The sequence below is a fragment of the Parasteatoda tepidariorum genome, chromosome 7 (assembly GCF_043381705.1).
Source record: "Parasteatoda tepidariorum isolate YZ-2023 chromosome 7, CAS_Ptep_4.0, whole genome shotgun sequence".
Taxonomy (NCBI): Eukaryota; Metazoa; Arthropoda; class Arachnida; order Araneae; family Theridiidae; genus Parasteatoda; species Parasteatoda tepidariorum.
The window spans coordinates 5,318,666-5,339,635 of record NC_092210.1 but is presented as its reverse complement, the minus strand read 5'-3'; the positions used below and the strand labels follow the sequence as shown (position 1 = coordinate 5,339,635).

The 20,970-nt window shown below is 28.5% G+C and overlaps 1 protein-coding gene across 3 annotated transcripts in view; it reads left to right on the top strand.

Moving 5' to 3' along the window:
• The window catches only part of LOC107449704 (semaphorin-2A), a 305,010-nt gene extending 285,544 nt beyond the window's left edge, over positions 1 to 19,466 (top strand). For all 3 annotated transcript variants that reach the window (XM_021146653.3, XM_016065315.4, XM_043039779.1), the window contains 8 exons: positions 131 to 191; positions 4,057 to 4,397; positions 6,710 to 6,834; positions 7,006 to 7,157; positions 7,778 to 7,824; positions 9,710 to 9,991; positions 12,035 to 12,144; positions 14,059 to 19,466. In XM_021146653.3, the coding sequence (XP_021002312.1) occupies positions 131 to 191; positions 4,057 to 4,397; positions 6,710 to 6,834; positions 7,006 to 7,157; positions 7,778 to 7,824; positions 9,710 to 9,991; positions 12,035 to 12,144; positions 14,059 to 14,115 (1,175 nt within the window). In that variant the 3' untranslated portion in view covers positions 14,116 to 19,466. The remainder of the gene's footprint in view (positions 1 to 130; positions 192 to 4,056; positions 4,398 to 6,709; positions 6,835 to 7,005; positions 7,158 to 7,777; positions 7,825 to 9,709; positions 9,992 to 12,034; positions 12,145 to 14,058) is intronic.
• The last annotated feature ends 1,504 nt before the right edge of the window (positions 19,467 to 20,970 follow it).

Genomic DNA, 20,970 nt, shown 5'->3' with positions numbered 1-20,970 from the left:
GAAAATTTCACATTCTTCTTTTAACAGTATAAATAAATGTTATGAGAATTAATATTGTTTTTAAATAATTAATTATTTGCAATAAAATTAAATCAATACAATTTTGAGTCAAGTTTTTTTTTCCTTTCAGAACATGTTTATAAGCATCCAGATGATGAAAAGAAGTTTTATGCTGTGTTTTCAACTTCTACGTAAGTGTCAACCATCCTATTCCTTTTCAGTGTAATTATTTTGTTTTAACAAAGCTAAGAGGCCTATAACCAAATATTTATTTTAAAGCAAATTTTAACTTATATTATGTTTTGTAAGGACTACCCTTAATATGTATTATAATAATTCTTATTTAAAAAAAAAAAAAAAAAAAACTCAAAAGACTGAACACGTTAGAGATTACAAAGACTAAGTATTTAAGTGTGACAAAAAATACTTTCAAAATCTGACCAATTATTAGTCACGTTTGGAAGAACGATGAGGGTTTAAAATCATAAAAAAGCATTTTGTCTACTTAAACTGAAAAGCATTCTCTATTTGCTAGAAATGACCACTAGGCACCATTCTATTTTATCTATCAAATCAAATTTTATTATCTATCAAATTTTAGATGATTTTAACCCCTCCCCCTTCTCACTTGTTGACCACAATTGTGAATGGTCAAAGTTATAAAATCTTTTTTGCTCTTCCTCGCTTAAATCATGCATAGATTTACTTCATTATTTAAAAGAATTCTAAAAATTTGCATTAAGGGTGGTCACAACAGAAAACCCTATTGATTATTATTTATGCCCAAGACCTGATGAAAACATTTTTATGCTATTAATATTTTTTCTTCTTTTATTGAAGAGTTTACATAAAATTTGATATTTAACTAATTCAGGTTCCTCATTTTTATAATTTAATTTTCCAAAATAAAATAATTCATCATTTAAAAAGATGGTAATAATTAGGGCTGCAAGTTTGTCGCGGGAAAAAAGACCCCAAATTCGCGGAAAAATGGCGGGAAATTTTGAAAATTACACAAATTCTAAACATAAAAAAATTTATTATATAAATTATGCAAAAGACAGAAATTGCGCAAATAATAAAAAAAGCTTAAAAATACACAACAAAAGTATTTCTTTGAATTTCAAGCAATATTAATATTTTTATTTAAATGAACAGAATTTTGGTACAAAGTATTGTACATTGTCAGATTATTCTCATTTATCCTTCGTCTTTCATCACTTAATACATTTTTATACTTAGAAAACGATCTTTCTGCGTCAACGCTGTTTTTAGGCACCGACAAACTTCGAATTGCCACTTTTGCCAATTTTGGAGCGTTCGGTCTTTGATTTCCAAAACTCGATCAATTTTCCTTCACCAACGCGCAATTCCTTGACCGTTGCTTTGTAAGAAGTAATTGCTGTGAAAACTCAAACATTCTACATTCAAACTACTAGTTACAAGTCCCTACTAACTACTAGTCCCCCCCCTTCATCTAAGAAACTGATCCATATTTAAGAAATCACAAGAAGCCGCCTAGGAAAAATTAACTGGATATGTAGAAAGGCAGTAGAAATTTCATTGCCCAGTGCAATAGCATGTATAACAATTTTTCTGTCAAAGATTTGATTTATAACATTTTCCTTCTTTTGTGATTCCAATTTCTTTTGTACTCTTACTGACTTCAGGAAGGTAATTACCCTCCCTAAGTGTAGAAAGACCACCTTAGTTGACAAGATTGTGATTATCTCTTATCTCTGAACTATTTTCATGTTATTTTGCTATTGATTCACTCCCCTAAATATCTAATCAATTTTACTTGTTCAATTTAAGATTCAGGAAAATAAAAAATTCTGTTTAATAAAAATAATAAATAAAATAAAAAATCAAATTTTAAGCAATTTTCGCGCAAGTCAAGACATATTGAGAAATTCGCGGATTTTAGGAAAAAAGATGACAATTTCGCAGAAATCATTGTGGAAATTCGTGCCGCGACAAACCTGCAGCCCTAGTAATAATGCAAACTTTAAATAATAATGCATACTTAAAACAATGGAAATAATGCATACTATGAAGATGATAATAATGCATACTAGTGATACTTTTCCATTTTTAAAGATACCATCTGAAAATTTATATTAATAAGTTTAGTTACATCTAATAGTCAATCTAATAATACATACAATCATAAGTTAGTTTAAACTTTTTTTTCCTGAAAAAAATTTACAATTTTATTGTTATTTTGCCGGTTTAATAGCCAGAGCAGAACAAAAAAAATTTAACAAATAATCCTCACTTTGTTTATAAACTAGCCTACTGGAAAACCTATCTATGTGATTTTTTCCCCCACAACCCCATTAGAAATAAGTTTGCTCTTGTTTCCATAACAACTTGTTTTAATCTAGAAATGATACTACAGAGAGTTCATCAATATGCTTCCAATTTTAGCCCCATCAAAAAATTTTACTTGGTGGTTAAAATGCTCCTTGTAAACAATTTATAAAATTATTAGTTTGTTTTTTTTTTTTTGCTGTTGGGAAAAAATGTGTTCGAGCACCAGTCGATTGAATTGTTCATCGTAAATGCATGCAGATGATGGATTTCTGTATATTTATTGCAGTGAAGAGAGGGCCTGTCATATATCCTTACCCCTGTCATGTAATTCGGTAAAGTGATTGTTAATGTTCTAACACTGCAAATAATTGCAACTGTTTGACGTTTTGCGACTCAAAATAAAATAATTTGTTTGAAAAAATCATCCTTGCGTGAAAATTTGGTTGATGTTTCCAGATTCTCGAAAAAGGAATCCTCTTTTTCTTGCCAATAACGAAGATGTAACAAGAATTTGGGACTTTCTGTAAAATTTTATAAACTTTAAAAAAAGTACATAAAAAATTTAATGCAATATATTTTATTTGTAGGTTATTTTTAAAAAAGCTTCTTAGTCTAATGAAGCAGTAAGTAGCATAAAAAATAGTATGGAATCATGTTTAAGGTTAAATATGTATTCAATAACTCTGGAGGGCTTTACATGAATATGTCAGTTTTAAAATAATTTGTGTCATAAAATGGTGGTAATTTACATATTTTATCTTTCTTTTAAAGTACACTCCTCCATTTTGTATTTCTCTGCCCAAAAATTAATTTTAGGGTAACACTGATAGCAGAAATATATATATATTTTTTTTAATAACACGAGCACAGAACTTTCGTTCTTCGCTTTAGAAGATTCCGAAAGGGTTGCTCATTTATTGTTACCCAGTGGGCACCTGTGAATCAAGGTCACGGAAGCAAGAAACCTTACCTACGCCACACTGCCACAGAAACCCGTTCATAGGGTAGGCCATATTCACACATCACATAACTGAGAACAGCACACAGAGAAACATCCATGTCAAGAGCGGGATTCAAACCCACAGCTATTGGCTTTGCAGTCAGGCACGCCAACCACCTGGCCGGCTAGAACTATAAGTATAGAATTCTTCCTCCTTAAGAGGAAGAATTCCATACTTATAGTTGCATACTTATAGTACCATAGTTATAGTTCCATACTGCGGAAGAAAATTTTCTTCGCAAATTCTCTTTTTCCTTCATTACTAATATAAAATGTAGAAAAAATGAGTTCAGACAAACCTAGAGTAAGCCATGAAGTTTAAAGTGCTGAGAAGAAAATTTTAAAATATTCGAATCAAAATAAATTATGAAATGGTAACTTACACAACAGAGAAGTTCTTTTCTAATAATTTGTTTGCATTTTAATATTTTGAAGTATTTTTTTCAGCAGTTGAAACTTTATGACGTACTCTAGGTTTGCCTGTACTTACTTTTTCTTTCCTTTAAATTAGTAATGAAGAAGAAAGAGAACTTGTGACGAAAATTTTCTACCCCGGTATGGCGTCCTCTTAAGGTTCCCTAATTTAGTGATCAATGGTATGATTATAGTAAAGTGGTCAGTGGTGTACATTGTCTACCTGTACTACAAAATAACAGTTCGATGTTCTATTTATATTTATATTAAGAAAAAAAGAATTGTATTCCTTGCCAAATGTAATTGATGAATGCGTTTCTTTTTAGAAATGGTCTGATGGGATCTGCTATATGTAGCTACAGTTTAGATTCCATACAAGAAGTGTTTAATGGAAAATTCAAAGAACAAGCCACTTCATCCTCGGCCTGGCTGCCCGTTCTCACCAGCAAAGTGCCGGAACCCCGCCCTGGATTATGTGTGAATGACACCCAGACCCTACCGGACTCTGTCCTCAATTTTATACGAGGTCACCCCCTCATGGATTCTGCTGTCTCCCATGACAACGCAAAGCCGGTTTATTATAAGAGAGATGTCATTTTTACATCGCTGGTTGTCGACATGATTGAAGTGGAGGGTGTTCAATACACTGTTTATTATGCCGGTTCTAGTACGTGTTTAATTATTTGTGTGTCATTTACTTTTTTAGAAAATGTTAAATATGTTTTTTATTTATCTGAATTTTCCAGCAGACTACTGGATTTTGTCAGTTCCTCCTGATCTACTGGTTTGATAAAAATTCTCCTGGTTTTCATACATTTTGAAACAAGCCTTAATTATTGACAAACTTGTTTTTTTCTTTTTTTTTTCTTTTTTTTTCTAAAATGTTCAGTTTACTTTTATTCAGAACTCTCTTTTTAAATTAAGTAAAAAAATCTTTTAACTATTTTTGATGAATTAAATGCCTTTTAATATTCAAAATTATGCGTAAACATAATTCATAACATTTCAAGCATGTTTAATGTCAATCATAACTGGAAAATACTGCAGTTTTTCTATTTTGATTACCATAGAAATCCCTATGCGTAAAATATTTAATTTATTATACAACAATTATCATGAAAGTTATATTTCTTAAAAATCTACTGAATTTTTTCTTATCCCTGTTTGCATCTATGTACATATGGTTGACACCTCTTCTGAGAAGTATATTATAGGAACATCAGAAATGTATAGGCAGCAGCACTATTTATTATTTTATTTAATTTGTAAAAAACTAAGAGATTTGGCCATCTGTGTGCTCCACTTTTCTTATTTATTTATCTGTCTTTTCTTATTTATATATTTCTTCTATCGTACTTACTTATATTTTGTTACTTTAAACATCAACTGAAGTATGCACATATAAAATAATGACCTTTAGAAATAAATGAAATTTCTACCACAATGAATGCATGGTCATAGTTTAAAGCAAAACATCATCATCACAGTTGGCCAGATAGCCCAGGCCAATGCCTTCGTCCGAAGATTTCTCCATAACGAATTCCAATTTATCTTTGATCTCCTATTCTTTCCTTTAATTGCAAGAAAATTGGACTCCACCGGATCAGCCCATCTCTCCCCGCTTTCTTGTTCCAGTTGGTCTAAAAAGCAATATCTTTTTATTGTATTGTCATCACTCATTCAAATCATATGGGCCATCAAATTCATGAATCAATTTCATTCTATTTATTTTTATGTATTTAATAATATCAAGTTGTTTATAAATATTGTACAGTTCAAAGTAAAATCTTCTCCAGTTATTATTTTCATTTACAACACTAATTTTACTCCTCAAAATCTTTCTCTAAAATATTGCAATGTCCAAGCTTTAGAAGCATATGTCACGACCAGCCTGACAAGAGTTTCGCAAATTAAAAGCAAAACAATGAGGGGAGAATTTGGTGTAACCGAGTCGCTGTAATTGTATTTTAGATGCAAGTTTAACAATTAATAATACTTGAATTAGTTGTTGAATGTTAAATTTATTTTTATTTCATCTTGTACATTTTTCTGCAACCCTTCGTCATTCCAAGTGACGTGACGTGTCTTTAAATGTTGAAACAATAATTGAGTAAGATTACATGTTTTCAGCATTTTTACAAAAATCTGCAAAATCACTAAATTCATTTCAAAAATTTCGTTGCAAGCAAAAATTTGTAGATTTATCTTTAAAACTGATCACAGTAAAAACTATTTCATTTGGTGTTTTGTTGCATCATAGTTTTGTAAAAATATTTATATTTTGATAAAATACTAAGCATGCTTGATGTAATTTTAATCAAAATGGGTGTTTTGCTGTATATTCATAATAATTTTGATAACTATATTTTTGTTAAAAGAAATAAATATAAAAACTATTATTTGGTGCATGTTTGTAGTACTCTTATAAAAACATAATTTCTTTTAGGTAAATAATTGATGTAATTATGTTTTCATAAAATTTTCTGAACAGTAATAAAAATTTTAAAAAATACTTAAAACTTAATTGTTAATTATATAAAACATTTTTAAAAAAATACAGTAATACTAATAAATAATTTACATAATTATGTTCTTCTAGGCATTTATTTTATTTTTATCAATTGGCTTCAATAAAACAAAGCTTATGTTGAATATTAAAAATCTTTTTTTAATAAAACAATATTTTATTTTTGTTAAAACTCAACCAATTGTCAATTAAAGTAATACAGATTGAATAATTTATATAATTATGTTTTTCTCAGCAATTATTTTATTTTTGTTAAAACTCAAGCAATTGTCAATTAAAGTAATACAGATTAAATAATTTATGTATTTATGATTACAGATTAAATAATTTATATCAATAAAACAAAGCATACGTAGGTTATTAAAAAAAAATTTTTAATGAAACAGTATTTTATTTTTGTTAAAAGTCAACCAATTGTAAGTTAAAGTCAAAAATTTTTTTTCTTCTTTTAGCTGAAGGTTACATCTATAAATTAGTGGAGTGGTATGACAGATTGGGAGAAGAGCATTCTAATTTAGTTGATATTTTTGAAGCTACTGTTCCTGAGACTGTTAGGGCCATTGAGATATCTAGCAAGGTAAGAGATTTCGGCAAGAAATGTATGTTATAGAAATTATTCTAAGTAAAAATATGTTTAAATTTGTTAAAATTATTGCATATCTTAAAAAGGCCTTATTTTATGTATGTGAAGTTTTTTTGTCATGGGGGCCTTACTTGCTATTAAGATCAATGTTTCTTATCATTTCAGCACAAATCATTATATGTGTCTTCTGATTATGTTTTGCGACAATTTGATCTTGTTATGTGCAAGGGAAGATATGCAAACTGCTTGCGGTGTATCCAAGATCCTTATTGTGGTTGGGATAAAGAACGCGGGGAATGTAAACCTTATGTCAATGGGTAAGTTGGATTTTTTTTTCTTGCCTTTATCTTTAATTATTACAAAATATTTAATGGGCATCAAGCATTTTCTTTAAATAAAATGTGCATGTGTTGAAGCTTATTAAGGACATTAATGTGCTCATTACCTAGTTAATCTACATATTAACTAGGGTGATCTGTTAGCACTCTGACAGAATCGCAACGACACGGCAACATTATTGCAGAACATTACAGAATTCTTGTAGAAAGATTTTTCTTTTGAAAAATAAAAAAATTAAGTTTTCTTTTCTACAGAAATTTATACATAAAATTTGAATCATGCATTTCGATAATCACTTTTTGATTTGCTCAATTTCTGCCAATAGTATCGTAAATCAATGTAATGTTTCAATTGTATTTTCAGCACTTATTGATATTTATTTTCATGTGGTTTTTAAATATCCCGATATATTTCAAACAATATGGAAAATTCGAACACTAACGTTTATATAAAAATTATCATATTGGCCATAAACTTCACTAAATGGATCATGGTATATGACAATTAAGTCATTTAATAAAATTTTGGTCATACATTATTGAAAATTTTTTGTTCTGAAGTTTTGTAATACATTATTATATTTAATTTTTCTTCACAGGTTGTTGCAAGATGTAACCAATGCTACTCCTGGCACATGTGATAATTGTAAGTATAAGCAGAAATTGTTTATAACCAAATATCGTATATTTTTTTATACCAGGTTCACAAAGAATGACTAACGATTTATAGACTAAATTAAAGTTAAATGAGTGGAAATAAATAAATTACTGGGTTCCATTTAGAAAACTAATTAATTAAATTCTCATTAATTTTAAAAATTAATTAAAAATTTCAAGATGGTTTTTGTAACTGTGAAAACCTGTAAAACAATGTTTTTATATCAGACCTGCCAACATTGGAGAAATAAAATAACCCAGACTTTACTTGTGACATTTTTTTGGTTACAAGTAAAGTATTGATACATCATGCACAATCATGTGAGTCAAAAAGAGAAATTCAAAATATACTGCATTTAGCAAAGTAAAAAATGTGTGTGTAACTCTTAATCTAACAAAGTTTTTTTTTAAGCCATTATTTATAATTACTTAAACTATAAACGCTTAACATACTGCTTTACTGGTAATAGTACTATCTATCGAGGAATAAAAGAAGTATTTTTGCTATTAGCGGATATTTTATCGCCAAAACTTTTTTGTAAAACTTTTTTTTTTTGTTGAAGAAATCAACACATACAGAGAAATTTGAGAATATACGGGTAAAAAGGAGATAGTCGTAAAATACAGGAGTCTTCGTTAAAAAACAGGAAATTTGGCAGATATGTTATATATATTTCTTAGTATCAACAATAAATAAGGAGACAATTTATGCAAATATTCCTATTAGAATAGTTTGGATAATAACAGAAAACATTGTTTTGTAGTTTTGCCAACCAATGACAATGTTGAAAAAACTGGTAACTAAAATTTGGCAGGAATAAATTATCTGGTTTCCTATTCACAAGCATGAGATTCTTCTATTTTCTAAACTCCAAAAGAATTCTGAATTTTTCTACATTAATTTCTTTTTTTACTTTGTTATTCTATCATCTTTAAAATGATTTAAACTTGAAGCTTAATAGTTTGTTGAATTGTCAATGTACACATATAGTAATAAAAAGAAATTGAATCAATAAGTAAATAATTTAAATGTTTTCTTTTTGGGTGTAAAATAGTTTCACATATTTTATTAATTATTTTCATGATTTGAGTTGATAGGAATTTTAATTACACTCTCATGCCAACTAAAACTACCATCATCTTCTATTTTTCATAAATTAATTTTTCAAATGGTTTTTCATTTCTTAGAAGCCTGGTATAAATCTGATCATGATGCTTAGCTTTTTTAAAAAGCGCTTAAAGGTGCTTATTTTCAATTTTCGTGTCTTAAAAGCCCCTAAAGGTGCTTTTTTATTTTTTGGGTGTTTTAAAAAGTGCTTAATTTTCCATTTTCCAAAATGAGGTTTTTTTCTTTACCTTGTTGATTTTCGCCACTTATGAAGCAAAATCGTGCTTTTCATGTTGTTCTGTTCAACGTTTTTACAATTCATTCAGCCACAATTTATTTTGGCGTACGGTCAGTCCATAGCTTATGAAAGCGCCAATCATTTTACATGTTTGATGAAATACTTGCAAATCCCTACGGGCGTCTACTGAGCTGGATTCGGGGAGATTATTGCACTCTCATGTGCAGCTCTGCTACATTTTGAAAGATATTCTCTAATTCAGACTTCATTTTCCGCCACCTGATATCGAATCGAAAAATCTCTTGCTCACTTTATAATCTCTAATATAATCAAGAAAATAGTTTTTTGTCAAAAACTAGTTCTTTTATCAGGATCATGTAAAATCTTTGAAAATTATTTTACATTTTGTTAGTGTATGTAGTGCTTAAAAAGTACTTAAAAGGGGCTTATTTTTTGTTAAAAGATTTGGCTACGCACCCTGAATGGTAATTAATTTAAATTCATTGATGTTAAATTTTGTTTCTGCAGGCGTGAAGAACAAACCAATGCACGTGTTTTGGGGACAAAGTGTTCACCTCTCATGTGCTATCCACATGCCAGATATAGAAAGCATGGGTTTGGGTCCCCTTCGCTGGTACCACTACAGCAGAGAAAAGGGCAAATATGCCGTTGTGCACAGGCGTGAAAAGTATATCCACACTGCCGACCACGGTATAGTCATCTTGTCTGTTTCCGAAAGGGATGCTGGTCGCTATGACTGCAAGCTGGGTACGAGCACTCTCTGCAGCTTCAACATTACTGTTGATACAAGTAAGTGCATTTTCCTTCTCTTTTATTAATCATTCTTTCCAAAGAAAAAGACAGAAAATATTTCAAAAAATAGTCAATATTGTGAATGCTACGCAAGTATTAATAGCAAAATTTCAAAAATAATGAGCATCAGAAGTAGGATTGATAATGAAATTCTTAATTTGAATGTGAATTTTTGGCAGAATTAAATATTTATGTTTATTAAATGATACAACTGAACAGTGGCCTTAGAGAGGTTTGCATTGGCACCAGCCATCAAGCCAAAAAGTGCATCCATTTGACCACTAAAAATTTTAAATTTTCGACTATTATTTTGATATTGAAATCCGTTCAAAATATGAAATTGATTTAAACAAATTTTAAGATAAAAATTTTAGGATTGAACTTTAAACTTATAAGTAGAAATGGAAAAGTGCTCAAAGCAGCTAAAACCAAATTTGTCTTATGTAAGCAATTTAAATAAAAAGTTAGAAACCAAAAATAACAAAACAAAATTGTAAAGATATATGTATGTTACATATCTTTAAAATTTCGTTATTTTTGGTTTCTAACTTTTTATTTAAATTGTTTTTGTTGTGCCGCCAAATTTTAGAAATGATTTAGTAAAAATTATAATGCTTTTTTTATTACAAGTTAAGTTTAAATTAAGGAAAAGTATACTATTATATACTATTTATAATTTTTCCACGCTTTAACGGCGGGAACATCTTGGTTATCGGTAGTCCTGTCTCTGACAATGTTAAAATAAGTAGAAAATTTAATGACTATTAAAATTGTTAATTATCAAAAGAAAGCAGCTGAATATTAACTTACAAAAAGAAATAAAAGCTAACAATTAAAATAAACTATGCAATTAATAGTTATAAGAACAAATTAACAAAGGATAACTAACAAATAAATAAAAAATAATAATTAGCAAAAAAACAACTTAACAAGGAATCACATAACAAAAAAGTAACAATTAATAACTATGAAAAATAATCTAACAATTATCAAACTATCAAAAAAATAACAGTTAATAACTAATAAAAATAAAACAAAGGAGCGAGGGAAAGAAGGCGAAAATAAGAACTGCACAAGTGGAAAGAGCTAATTAATCCCTTAATAAACATACTGTTGTTTTTATAGTACATATTATTTTATTTTACATTCAAAATTATTATCATAAACTATTTTACACACTGTGTTGTAGGTAAGTAAACAACTTTTAAACTTATCTTTTTCCTTGTGTGCCATCAAATTTCAAAATCGTTAAAAGTGTGATGCGACCAAAAAAAAAAAGGTTGAGAATCACTGCTCTAAACAATTAAAAAGCAGGTTTCGTAACCAAAAATGTTTCTGTAGAAATATCTATAAGCTAGAATAAACAGTTGCACAGTTGAAGTTAATTTACGTAATAGCTCAAAAAATTTTGCTATTCAAATAAATGAGATGATTCATAATATATTCATTGACTAGAATATATTAAAAGAGTAATTAAGGATAAATTTATCAATAAACAGACAAAACGTTAAAATGCAAATTCAGAATGTTTTTTTTTCCCACTCAATCTTTGTTTCACTCTGCTCAGCAATCTTTGTCAAATCAAAAGATTCTATCTCTTCTTAATGAGTATGGAAGACTGCAATCGTTTTTAGGTCATTTTCGATTTATAAATCAACAAGACTGCTGGTTAACAAGATAAATACGTTTGAATAGGAGTGTTGAGTTTGTGGTTTCATTTTTGTGTAGAATATAACAAAAAACATTTACATTTAAAATTGTTGTAATGCATCGTTATGCATGTCTCCATGTGTAGTAAGAGAGGATATGAAAGAGAAATCTATATTATGTAAAATGCTGATACGTGAAGTCTAGCCTCACCAGGGTCTGCCTAGGCATTGAAGAAGAAAATATTGATTTTCAGAAAGAATCTGTAATGTTTAGATTGTTTTAAATACTTCATTTATGGTGGAGTGTTACTTAAAATGTAAATTGAGAGAAGTATTTTTAGAAACCCTTTACAAATGTTATTGTAATCTATATTGAACTTTTATTCTATAGAAACATGCAGTGCTCCTTCAGAAGCAGAATATAGAAAAATTTACTCAGATTGGTGCCATGAATTTGAAAAATATAAAATGGCCATGAAAACATGGCAAACCAAGCAAACAGTGAGTATTGTTTGAAACTTACATGATTTAATTTCGATAAAATGTTAAAATAGTTCATTACCCCCAATATGTATACTCCCAATTTTTCTAGACAGTAAGATTCTTACCAGGTCATACTTAAGCAATACGGGCTTCACCCAAAATCATCTTAATTCATGATTTCATTCAAGTTGTAGAACAATGTATTTCATAATTTTTAAATTTCTATATTATTTAAGTTATTGTTGCGAGTTAATTAGTTCATAATTTAATTATAGCTCTAAGTATATTTTTCAATAATTATCATTTATAATTTGTTTCACATTCTCTTTCAAAATTTTTGTACGTTTCTCGGTATTAAAAAAAAAAAAAACGAAAATGATTTTAATAAGTTTTGTTTCACTCAAGACTGCTGAAACTAAAAAGTTTAGCCTTGATTCTTGCCTATCACAGGCTAAGTATCTTATGAAATTACTTTCTTTCTAGATATTCTTGATAATTTTAGTGCTGGGAAACTCGAGCGGTTGACAATCGTAACGCAATGATTTAAAGTTTAGTCTATCACTTATCTGATTTTAAGTTTACTGCTTTTTAGGTTTAAACTGTGGTAGTGAACAGTGAGACGAAAAGGGGGGGAACAAACAACCTTGACTGAATAACTTTTGTAGTAATTATCAGATCTTCACGTTCTAGGACTGTAAAATATACATATTTTGATAATATGCATATGTTATAATTGATTGTTTTTTATTGTTATCTTAATTATTGAACATTCATTTAATTATTATTGCAAATTTCTGCTAAAGATAAATGTTTGATTTTATATTTCAACTAATATTGTTCTTGAAAATTTTGTTTGCAAATTTATGGTAAGTGAACTCAAAAGAGTTCAGATGGGGAGTGTTACAAATTTTTGCTTGACCAGAAGAGGGCGTTGTAATCACTCACAATAGTTCTGTAATCACTTATGTAGCAGGCAATGGTTTGAACTGGATGGCTCATTGGAGAGCCCCATTTCGTATCATATTTTTTATTCTTAAATTTGTTGTTATTAAATATGGTTTTTTTAATTAATGCACCCATTCACCACTGAATCATTCTGCAACAAGGACTCAATCTTAAAGGCTCAAATATGCTAATTAATTAGTGCATGCAAAAGCGTACTTTTTCTCAATAAACATACCTTTTTTTCAACGGTTTCAGATTTCTGACCCTCAAAATATAAAGGTAGCCGTAATCTGGGAAATGTAGTCTCCATAATGTTAATTTTACTTCTTGCTTATTTTACAGTATCTGCAGAATTTAAGCAAATTTAAAGTTTTCTGCCCACAATTATAAAGTTTGTTTATCCAAAAATAATTGCATTAAAAAAATACATTTTAGTAAATGTTTATAATAATAGTCGAAAAATTTTTTAATTGTAAGGTAGATAATTTTTTACATCATTTTAGAGTATGTAATTTTACATGGTACAATACAAAATTTGAGCAAAATCGATTGCATAGCTCCAGAGAAATTGAATTTTAAAAAAGTCGTATTTTTAAAATCAAGCTCTTTAAAATAATTTTCAGTACAAATACTTAAGAATGCAAAAAATATGCATTTTAAGTATTTATGATTTACAGGAAAAAATTTCGATTAACAAGAGCATTAGAATTAAAAACCGATAAAGTTATCAAATTTGGTTTGCTTTACTCCACCATCTTGCTATGATGCTACCCAAAAAATAACAAACTGTGTTATTTTACACAAATATAGCCCAAATAAGGATAACATTCAAAACATGGCTAACCTTACATTTTATTTGTGATGTCATATTAATTTTGGTAAAACTATGCGTAAATTTAAACCTTGTCATTGTTTACATTCAGCCAACCATACATATGATTATAGTTCATTTCATTAGAAAATCTAAGTTTGCTTTTTCATTTTCAGAAATGCCAATCCGTGCATCCAAATGATGTTACATATCAAGGAGGCACACTAGTGTGATGTGTTTAATGTCGCAGCTATTGTTCCATGCCAAGCCACTGTGTTCAAGTTGCGTCCATTCTCCTTGGCACTCTGGCAGTGTTGAGCGTCGACGTCAGCCAATCGGGGACTGGCTTCCGACGGGTGACTCATTGTCTCTGATGTGTTTTTATCATCTTCGTCTTGTGAGACATAGACTAATTAGTACCTGGATTCGTCATCCGGCCTCTGACTTTATAACTGTGTGTGAGTGTGGACTATGTTTTACATGTGTGTGTGTACTTTCCCCCCTCCCTGCCATTAAATTTGACTAAACTATTAGTGCTGACTCTAGGCCTGGATTTCATGTCAAATGCAACAAAAAAAATGCCTGCAACAAAAACAATGCCTACAGTGTTTACGAGATACTAGGTACGCCAATAACTATGACTGGCAATAAACGATGATAACATCTTGTTTAGCTAAGTTAAAGCGGTGTGATAGAACGTCATTTGAATTAAAGTACTATTGAAATAAGACAGATTCAATCTGAATACTACTGAAATATTGTGCGATTCAATCGGAATACTACTGAAATTTTATCTGATTTGATCAAAATACTAATGAAATATTTAAAGAGAAAAAAAATTCTTCGTGAATTTGCCTTGAAGCAGCACTAAAAATGTGTATTTTTGTTTTTCGGAATAGAACTTAGAATAAAGTTATGGCAGGCAGGCATGCAGAGCTTATAATAATTATTGGAATTAATTAACCAACTTTTCAAAGTCGACTATAATAATGTATGGCCTTGCTTGACGACTCACAGACAGGCATATAATGGTTTACCATGTACATAAACCCTTGGTGTAAAAAAAATTCAAGTTAAAAGAAAAAATTGCCATCGACAAACCCACCCGATTAATATTTTTCTAAGAAAATAAAACATAAAAAACTTGTTTAGTGAAAGATGTGATCTTTTAACCGTATCGGAGAAGAACGCTGTTGCAAGCCAAACCTTCTATGGAAAAAAAAAACTTTTTTTGAAAATAATTCTATTGTTATTGGCTCACTGAACTAATGGTTAGAAGAAAATATGTGTTATGTGAGGGGTTTTTAATGTATTATGTGTCTGACAAGTTTACATTGACTACATTGTTTTAAACAAAAAACACATTGGGATTATCCCGTAGACCTTTTTTGGACTTTAGGATTATCCTGTTGCTGATATCATGGCCAAAAAGTAGCTTCCGCACCAATAACCGCAAATTTGATCATATTTATTGTGTAATCTTCGTCTACACGAGTTAATTTTTTGTAGTCTCTTTAAGCAGGACAAGGATCATGAATCGTTTGTTTGCGCTTTAAAAGCTATCGAGGATTTTTGGCCGCCAAAATGATTTATAATAATAAATATGGTTAGATTCACGAATAATTCCATGTGTAATTATTAAAAAAGAATTTATTACACTTTTTTTTTTTTTACATATTTTTACTCTTACATTTTTTTATTATTAGATAAATTTAATGTGTTTAAAATGTTTATTTTTGAAATTGCTTTTCGTTATGATGGCGCCAAAGGATTTGCTCATTTTCGCGAACGTTGACAGGTCGACCAGATAATCCCAAAGTTCACATTGATGAGATAATCCCAAAGTGTGTTATGTTAGTTTTTTTTTTTTTTTTTAATGTTTCATGTGTCTGACAAGTTTGTAGACTTTTAAGATTTTTTATTTGTGTATCATTTTTTTTTGTTTGTTTCTACTTAATATAACATGCCAATCCATTTTCACCTTTTTGTATTTAATAAACTCCATTCTAGTGTGTATGCTATAGATATCATAAATCCCTTTTTTTTCTTCCTCGTGTAACTGTCATGTGACTTCATTCCATGAGCAATAAGAATTTTTTTTTATACATCAACTTGTTTTCATGTTACCTAATTACATAGTTAGTATAGGTTCTTAAAATCATCTACAAGTGCTCAATTTTTATTTTCAAAATGCCCAATTACAGCATTAGTATGGATTTTTTTTAAAAATTTGTCCTTTAAATTTTAAAATAGTTCCATAGTGGTTTTATTTCTAGCATTTTACTGAAAAATTATGTCTTATCTGCTATTGTAAAAATGTAGATAATATGAAGGTTAAGTTTAAATAGTTTTATTCCTTTCGTTTTATTATAAAATCCTAAATTAATACCCAGGTTTTCAGTAAATTTTTTAGAATTTAATTAAAGTTTATGACAAACAAAAACAAATCAGAAAATAACAAAACCTTGATTTAAATGTATCTTTCATATGATCAATATATAATTAGTACCTAAGAATTTATTGGTAACTATTGAAAAATTCCCTTAACAGTTATGAGCATTTTTTAAATCTTAAAATATAATGATGGTTGTAAAAAAAAATATCTATCTAGCTAAAAAGTCATTGTAATAATTTCCTTTTTTTAAATTTTTAATGCCCTTTTTAACATATAATCATTTAAATATGCCGAAAAGAATGTTTGATACATTAATACTGTGTTTAAATAAGAATTAAATATTGGGAACTCTAAAATATTTTTGCTGAAAAAAAAATTCAAAACGTGTTTGCTTTAAATCATGCCTATAGTGGAAGCAATTACGAAAGGAAAAAATTAAATAAAACTTCTTGTGGCAGCTTTATTAGTTATAGTAAATCGCAAAATTTCTTTACTTAGCTAGTATTTATTGCAACTGGTATTATGTTCTAGTTTATGGCAGCTGAAAAGAAGCATAATTTAAAGATTTGTTACATATTTATCATACAGTAGCTACTCATTGTATTGTGTCTCATTATTATACGGTAACTCATATTGTGCACTTATTTTTATATCATACAATAACTCCTTATGTGCATTTATATTTATTGTTTCTATATTCATAAGAATGCAAAGAAAAAAAGAATTGAAATTGACATTTTTTATGAGTTTATTTTAAGGTTTAAAATCTTCTTTCACGCTTTAGGACATTGTGAATCTAAAAATATTATTATTTATTTCTTTTTCTTCTAAAGATTGCCAATGAAAAAAGTAATACTAAAAACAGGTTTTTTAATCCGTAAAGATTAATTTTTGATATTTTTCTAAATATAGAATGTGAAAAAAGAATCAATAAAAGATGAGGCATTGCTTATCACTATTCTTAACAAATTTCTCAAAACAAACCTCGTTCTTTGATGTTTTTGGTCTTTTACAATAAACATCCAATGCTTTAGGTCTGTCAAGCTTATTATCAATTTTTTTTTTCTTGTTTCCCGCAGATATGCAATATAAGAAAGTATTACTGTATCTCAAATTTTACTTAAATTTGAATCTTTTTTTTTTCCTGCAAGAGAAAATTAAAAAATTTAATTAATTTTTTTTTTTAAAGTTTTGACTTATAGATTACATCTTTTATACTTGTATGAAAGCTTTAATGTGGATCTCATGAATACAGAAGTATTGTGGGAAGTGTGCTCCCGACCTTCGAAACCAATTGAATCAGAAAAGGAAAGTTTAGACGAGTGTTGTGTATCTTTCTCCACTTACTATTTTCATATTAACGCCTTATATTTATCCTCTTATTAACCCTTTTGCAGCATTAAAATTTAAGTATGAAAAGCAGTTTACCTTAATGTGGACATATTAAGATGTGACAGCATTATGAGTTTAAAGTTTTCCAGAAATCTGCTGGGACAGTATGTCCCAATCGTCTTGAATATTGTGAAAATACCTATATATTGCATGGGAATAAATAATAAAAATGCATCAAATTATTTATTCTGAAAAATTGAGATCTGTTTATCCATTAGAGAATAAAGTTTAGTCTTTGGGACGTATATGCCATTTGGGTCCAAAGGGTTAAAAAAAGACTTTAAGAGACTTTAATCAAGTGGGGACTTGTGATTTATTCAATTCTGCATGTTTAAACTATTCCGTATTCTTTATGTTGAACGCGACAAGCATAATAAAAATACTGAAAAATTTTAAATAAAATATTAATTTAACTTGTTTTGGACTAAAATATTTTAGAAAACTAGCATACAGTTTTCTTTTCTATTGAAAATTTCAGCCTTTTAGTCAAAATGTTTCTTCAAGTGTTAATTGAAAAAAATTTAGAAAATAATTTTAATTAAAGCATATTTTAAACAGAGAACGCCATGTTTTAGATAGTCTTATACTGTATGAAGTAATGTACACAAAGTCTCAAATTTGAATTGTATTATTTTATGGCTCTCGGAATGTTTTTACCCAAATTTTTCACCATTTCAATTATATGTTTTTCTACATATCAAACTGGTTCCCTATGTTAATCCATATAAAGAGGTTTATAAAGAGAAAAATTCTTGAATTAAATAAATTTTGAATTATTAATATGATTAACTAGTAAATTTTTATCATTTAATTTTGTGCATTTTTATTTTAAACTTTCAGTATTTTAAATGTGCAATTCCATAAAATTTTATTCAAATGAGTATTATTACTTTAAAAAACTAATTTTTTTAATTCATGAGTTAAAAACATTTAATGTTGCAGTCTTTTTTATTAATTTTTTCCTCATAAGAATTAATTGGTTGGTTGTCTTTCAGATTTAAAAATGTAATTTAAATTTTGGTAATGATAATGTTTTAATAAATGTGGTTTAAAAATTATAAATTACTATTTATATAGTATGTTAATGCCTAGCATGTAACATGTTAAATGTCATATTGCAATAACTTTTTTTTGTCTGTGTGTGGCATTTATATTTATATCTAAACACTTTTTTTTTAATGTGACACGTTAACGTTTCATTTTTAAATTATTCATTGATTTGGGTACTAATAACATCTAATGAAATAGTTGTGTAATATAGAAAAATCCTAACGAAAAAATTATTTAGGTCTAAAGTCATCTTAGTGTTATATTAACCATAAGCCAAAATTTTTATAAATTGGTTGAATTTGCCAAACGAATTATATGATACTTTGTCGAAAATTGATACTAATACTGAAATCATTCAATAAAAATACCAGGATTTTTTAAAATACTTACATTTAATGATACTTTGCCAAAACTTAAGCAGCTTTTACAATTTAATTTTTACAAATATAAATACATTATGCAACAGTTATCTATAGTGTCTAGTCACTATTGGATTCAAATTTTTTTTTCCCTCAAATGTTGCCCTTTTCTTAAAAAAAAAAATATTGTCCCATATGTTTTTGAAAAAAGAACATATTTGTAGGTCTGTATATAAATTAAAAACTGCTTCATTTTTAAGTATAAATCAAAACTTGTTCAAAAAAGATATGTCATCCAAGCCAGGATAATTTTTGAGGGGTAATTTAAAATATTGTACATATTTACTGTTTATATATGCTTAAATAAACTTCATGTTGACGTATTGTATTTTCTGTTTCTTCATATCTTAATTTACACTGAACACATCTATAACCTGCAATAAACGAGAATCCTGCAATAACTAGTATAATTCCGGAAAACATGGTCCTAATGCCAGGAGAGAGACTAAAAGTCAAAGCTCTTTAATGTCAATTTCTACTAGCGTTAGGCTACGAGGAAAGTTTTAATACATCATGCAAGTCAAAAAGAGAAATTCCAAACTTAAAATATAATTTAACGGACTTAATTCTACATTCAGCAAAGTAAAAAATATGTATCTAAATCTTTATCTTCAGAAGATTTTTTTAAAACCATTATTTTCAACTATTTTATAACCGTTGTTGAGCAGCCGGCCCCATTTAGAGTTTACGACTACCAATTTTCAACCCCGTAGCCTTGTCTTTTTGAACCCGATCTAGAAGACAAGGGGACTAACTCATGATCCGTCTACCACCAAGGATATTTTATATCAGCACTGTGGCCGGTGCGGAATTCGAATCAACCAACCATCGCTGGGATTCGAACCAGATTCACCTCATTGGGAGGGGAGCACTCAATCACCTAAGCTATTAACACTCAACATACTGCAGTACTTGCAATAGTACTAAGTATCTGTTGAGGAATATGAGAAGTATTTTTGCCATTAACGGATATTTTATCGCAAAAAAAAAAATTTTTAAATTTCTTCAACAAATACGGAGAAATTTGAGACTAAACTTGTCGTAAAATACAAGTGTCTTCGTAAAAACAAGATACTTGGCAGGCATGCAGTTGATCACCAGCAGCTCACCCGAGAAATTTCTCATTTTAATATTACAGCAAATAATTTGTCAAAATATACCCTCATTTGGACGGTGCAAATAAACCAATAGATTCATTAATTTTATGGATTTCTGTTACATACATATCTCTGGAGTTGCATAAGAAAATTTTAATAAACTAATTTGTATTATGCACTAATCAATAAAGAGCATAATAAACAGTGCCTTTTATCTCAGTTTATGAAAACAAAATGGGACAACTAATTTAAATATATTTTTGGAAAATATTGACAAAAGCGACAGTCAACAACAGATTTCTTGCATAACGGAGGTAGTTTCACTGCATAACCAAATTTATAAAAATAATGAAGTATGCAGAAAGTACTTACAATTATTTCAATAACCAAATAATAATCAAATAACTTTCAGAAACTGTAACATTTGAGATATCGCTTCTGATCAACAGATCATTTCCTTAGAATAAGATCTACACAAATAACTTAGGAAAAAATATTCAAAATTATTTTAAGTATTATGATTGAAAGATACGATAACAATAAAAAAATTAAAAAGTACCAAAAACAATTTTTTGCTTAAATAATTACAAAAGTGTTTGCCAAACTGAAGTATTTATTTATAAAAAAATTTATAGAATCAATTATTTTACATTCACAAAATACAAATCAAAACCTCTTGAACATTAAAATGAACAACTCAAACAATATTGCTAGTTTCATACTACAGCTTCGATT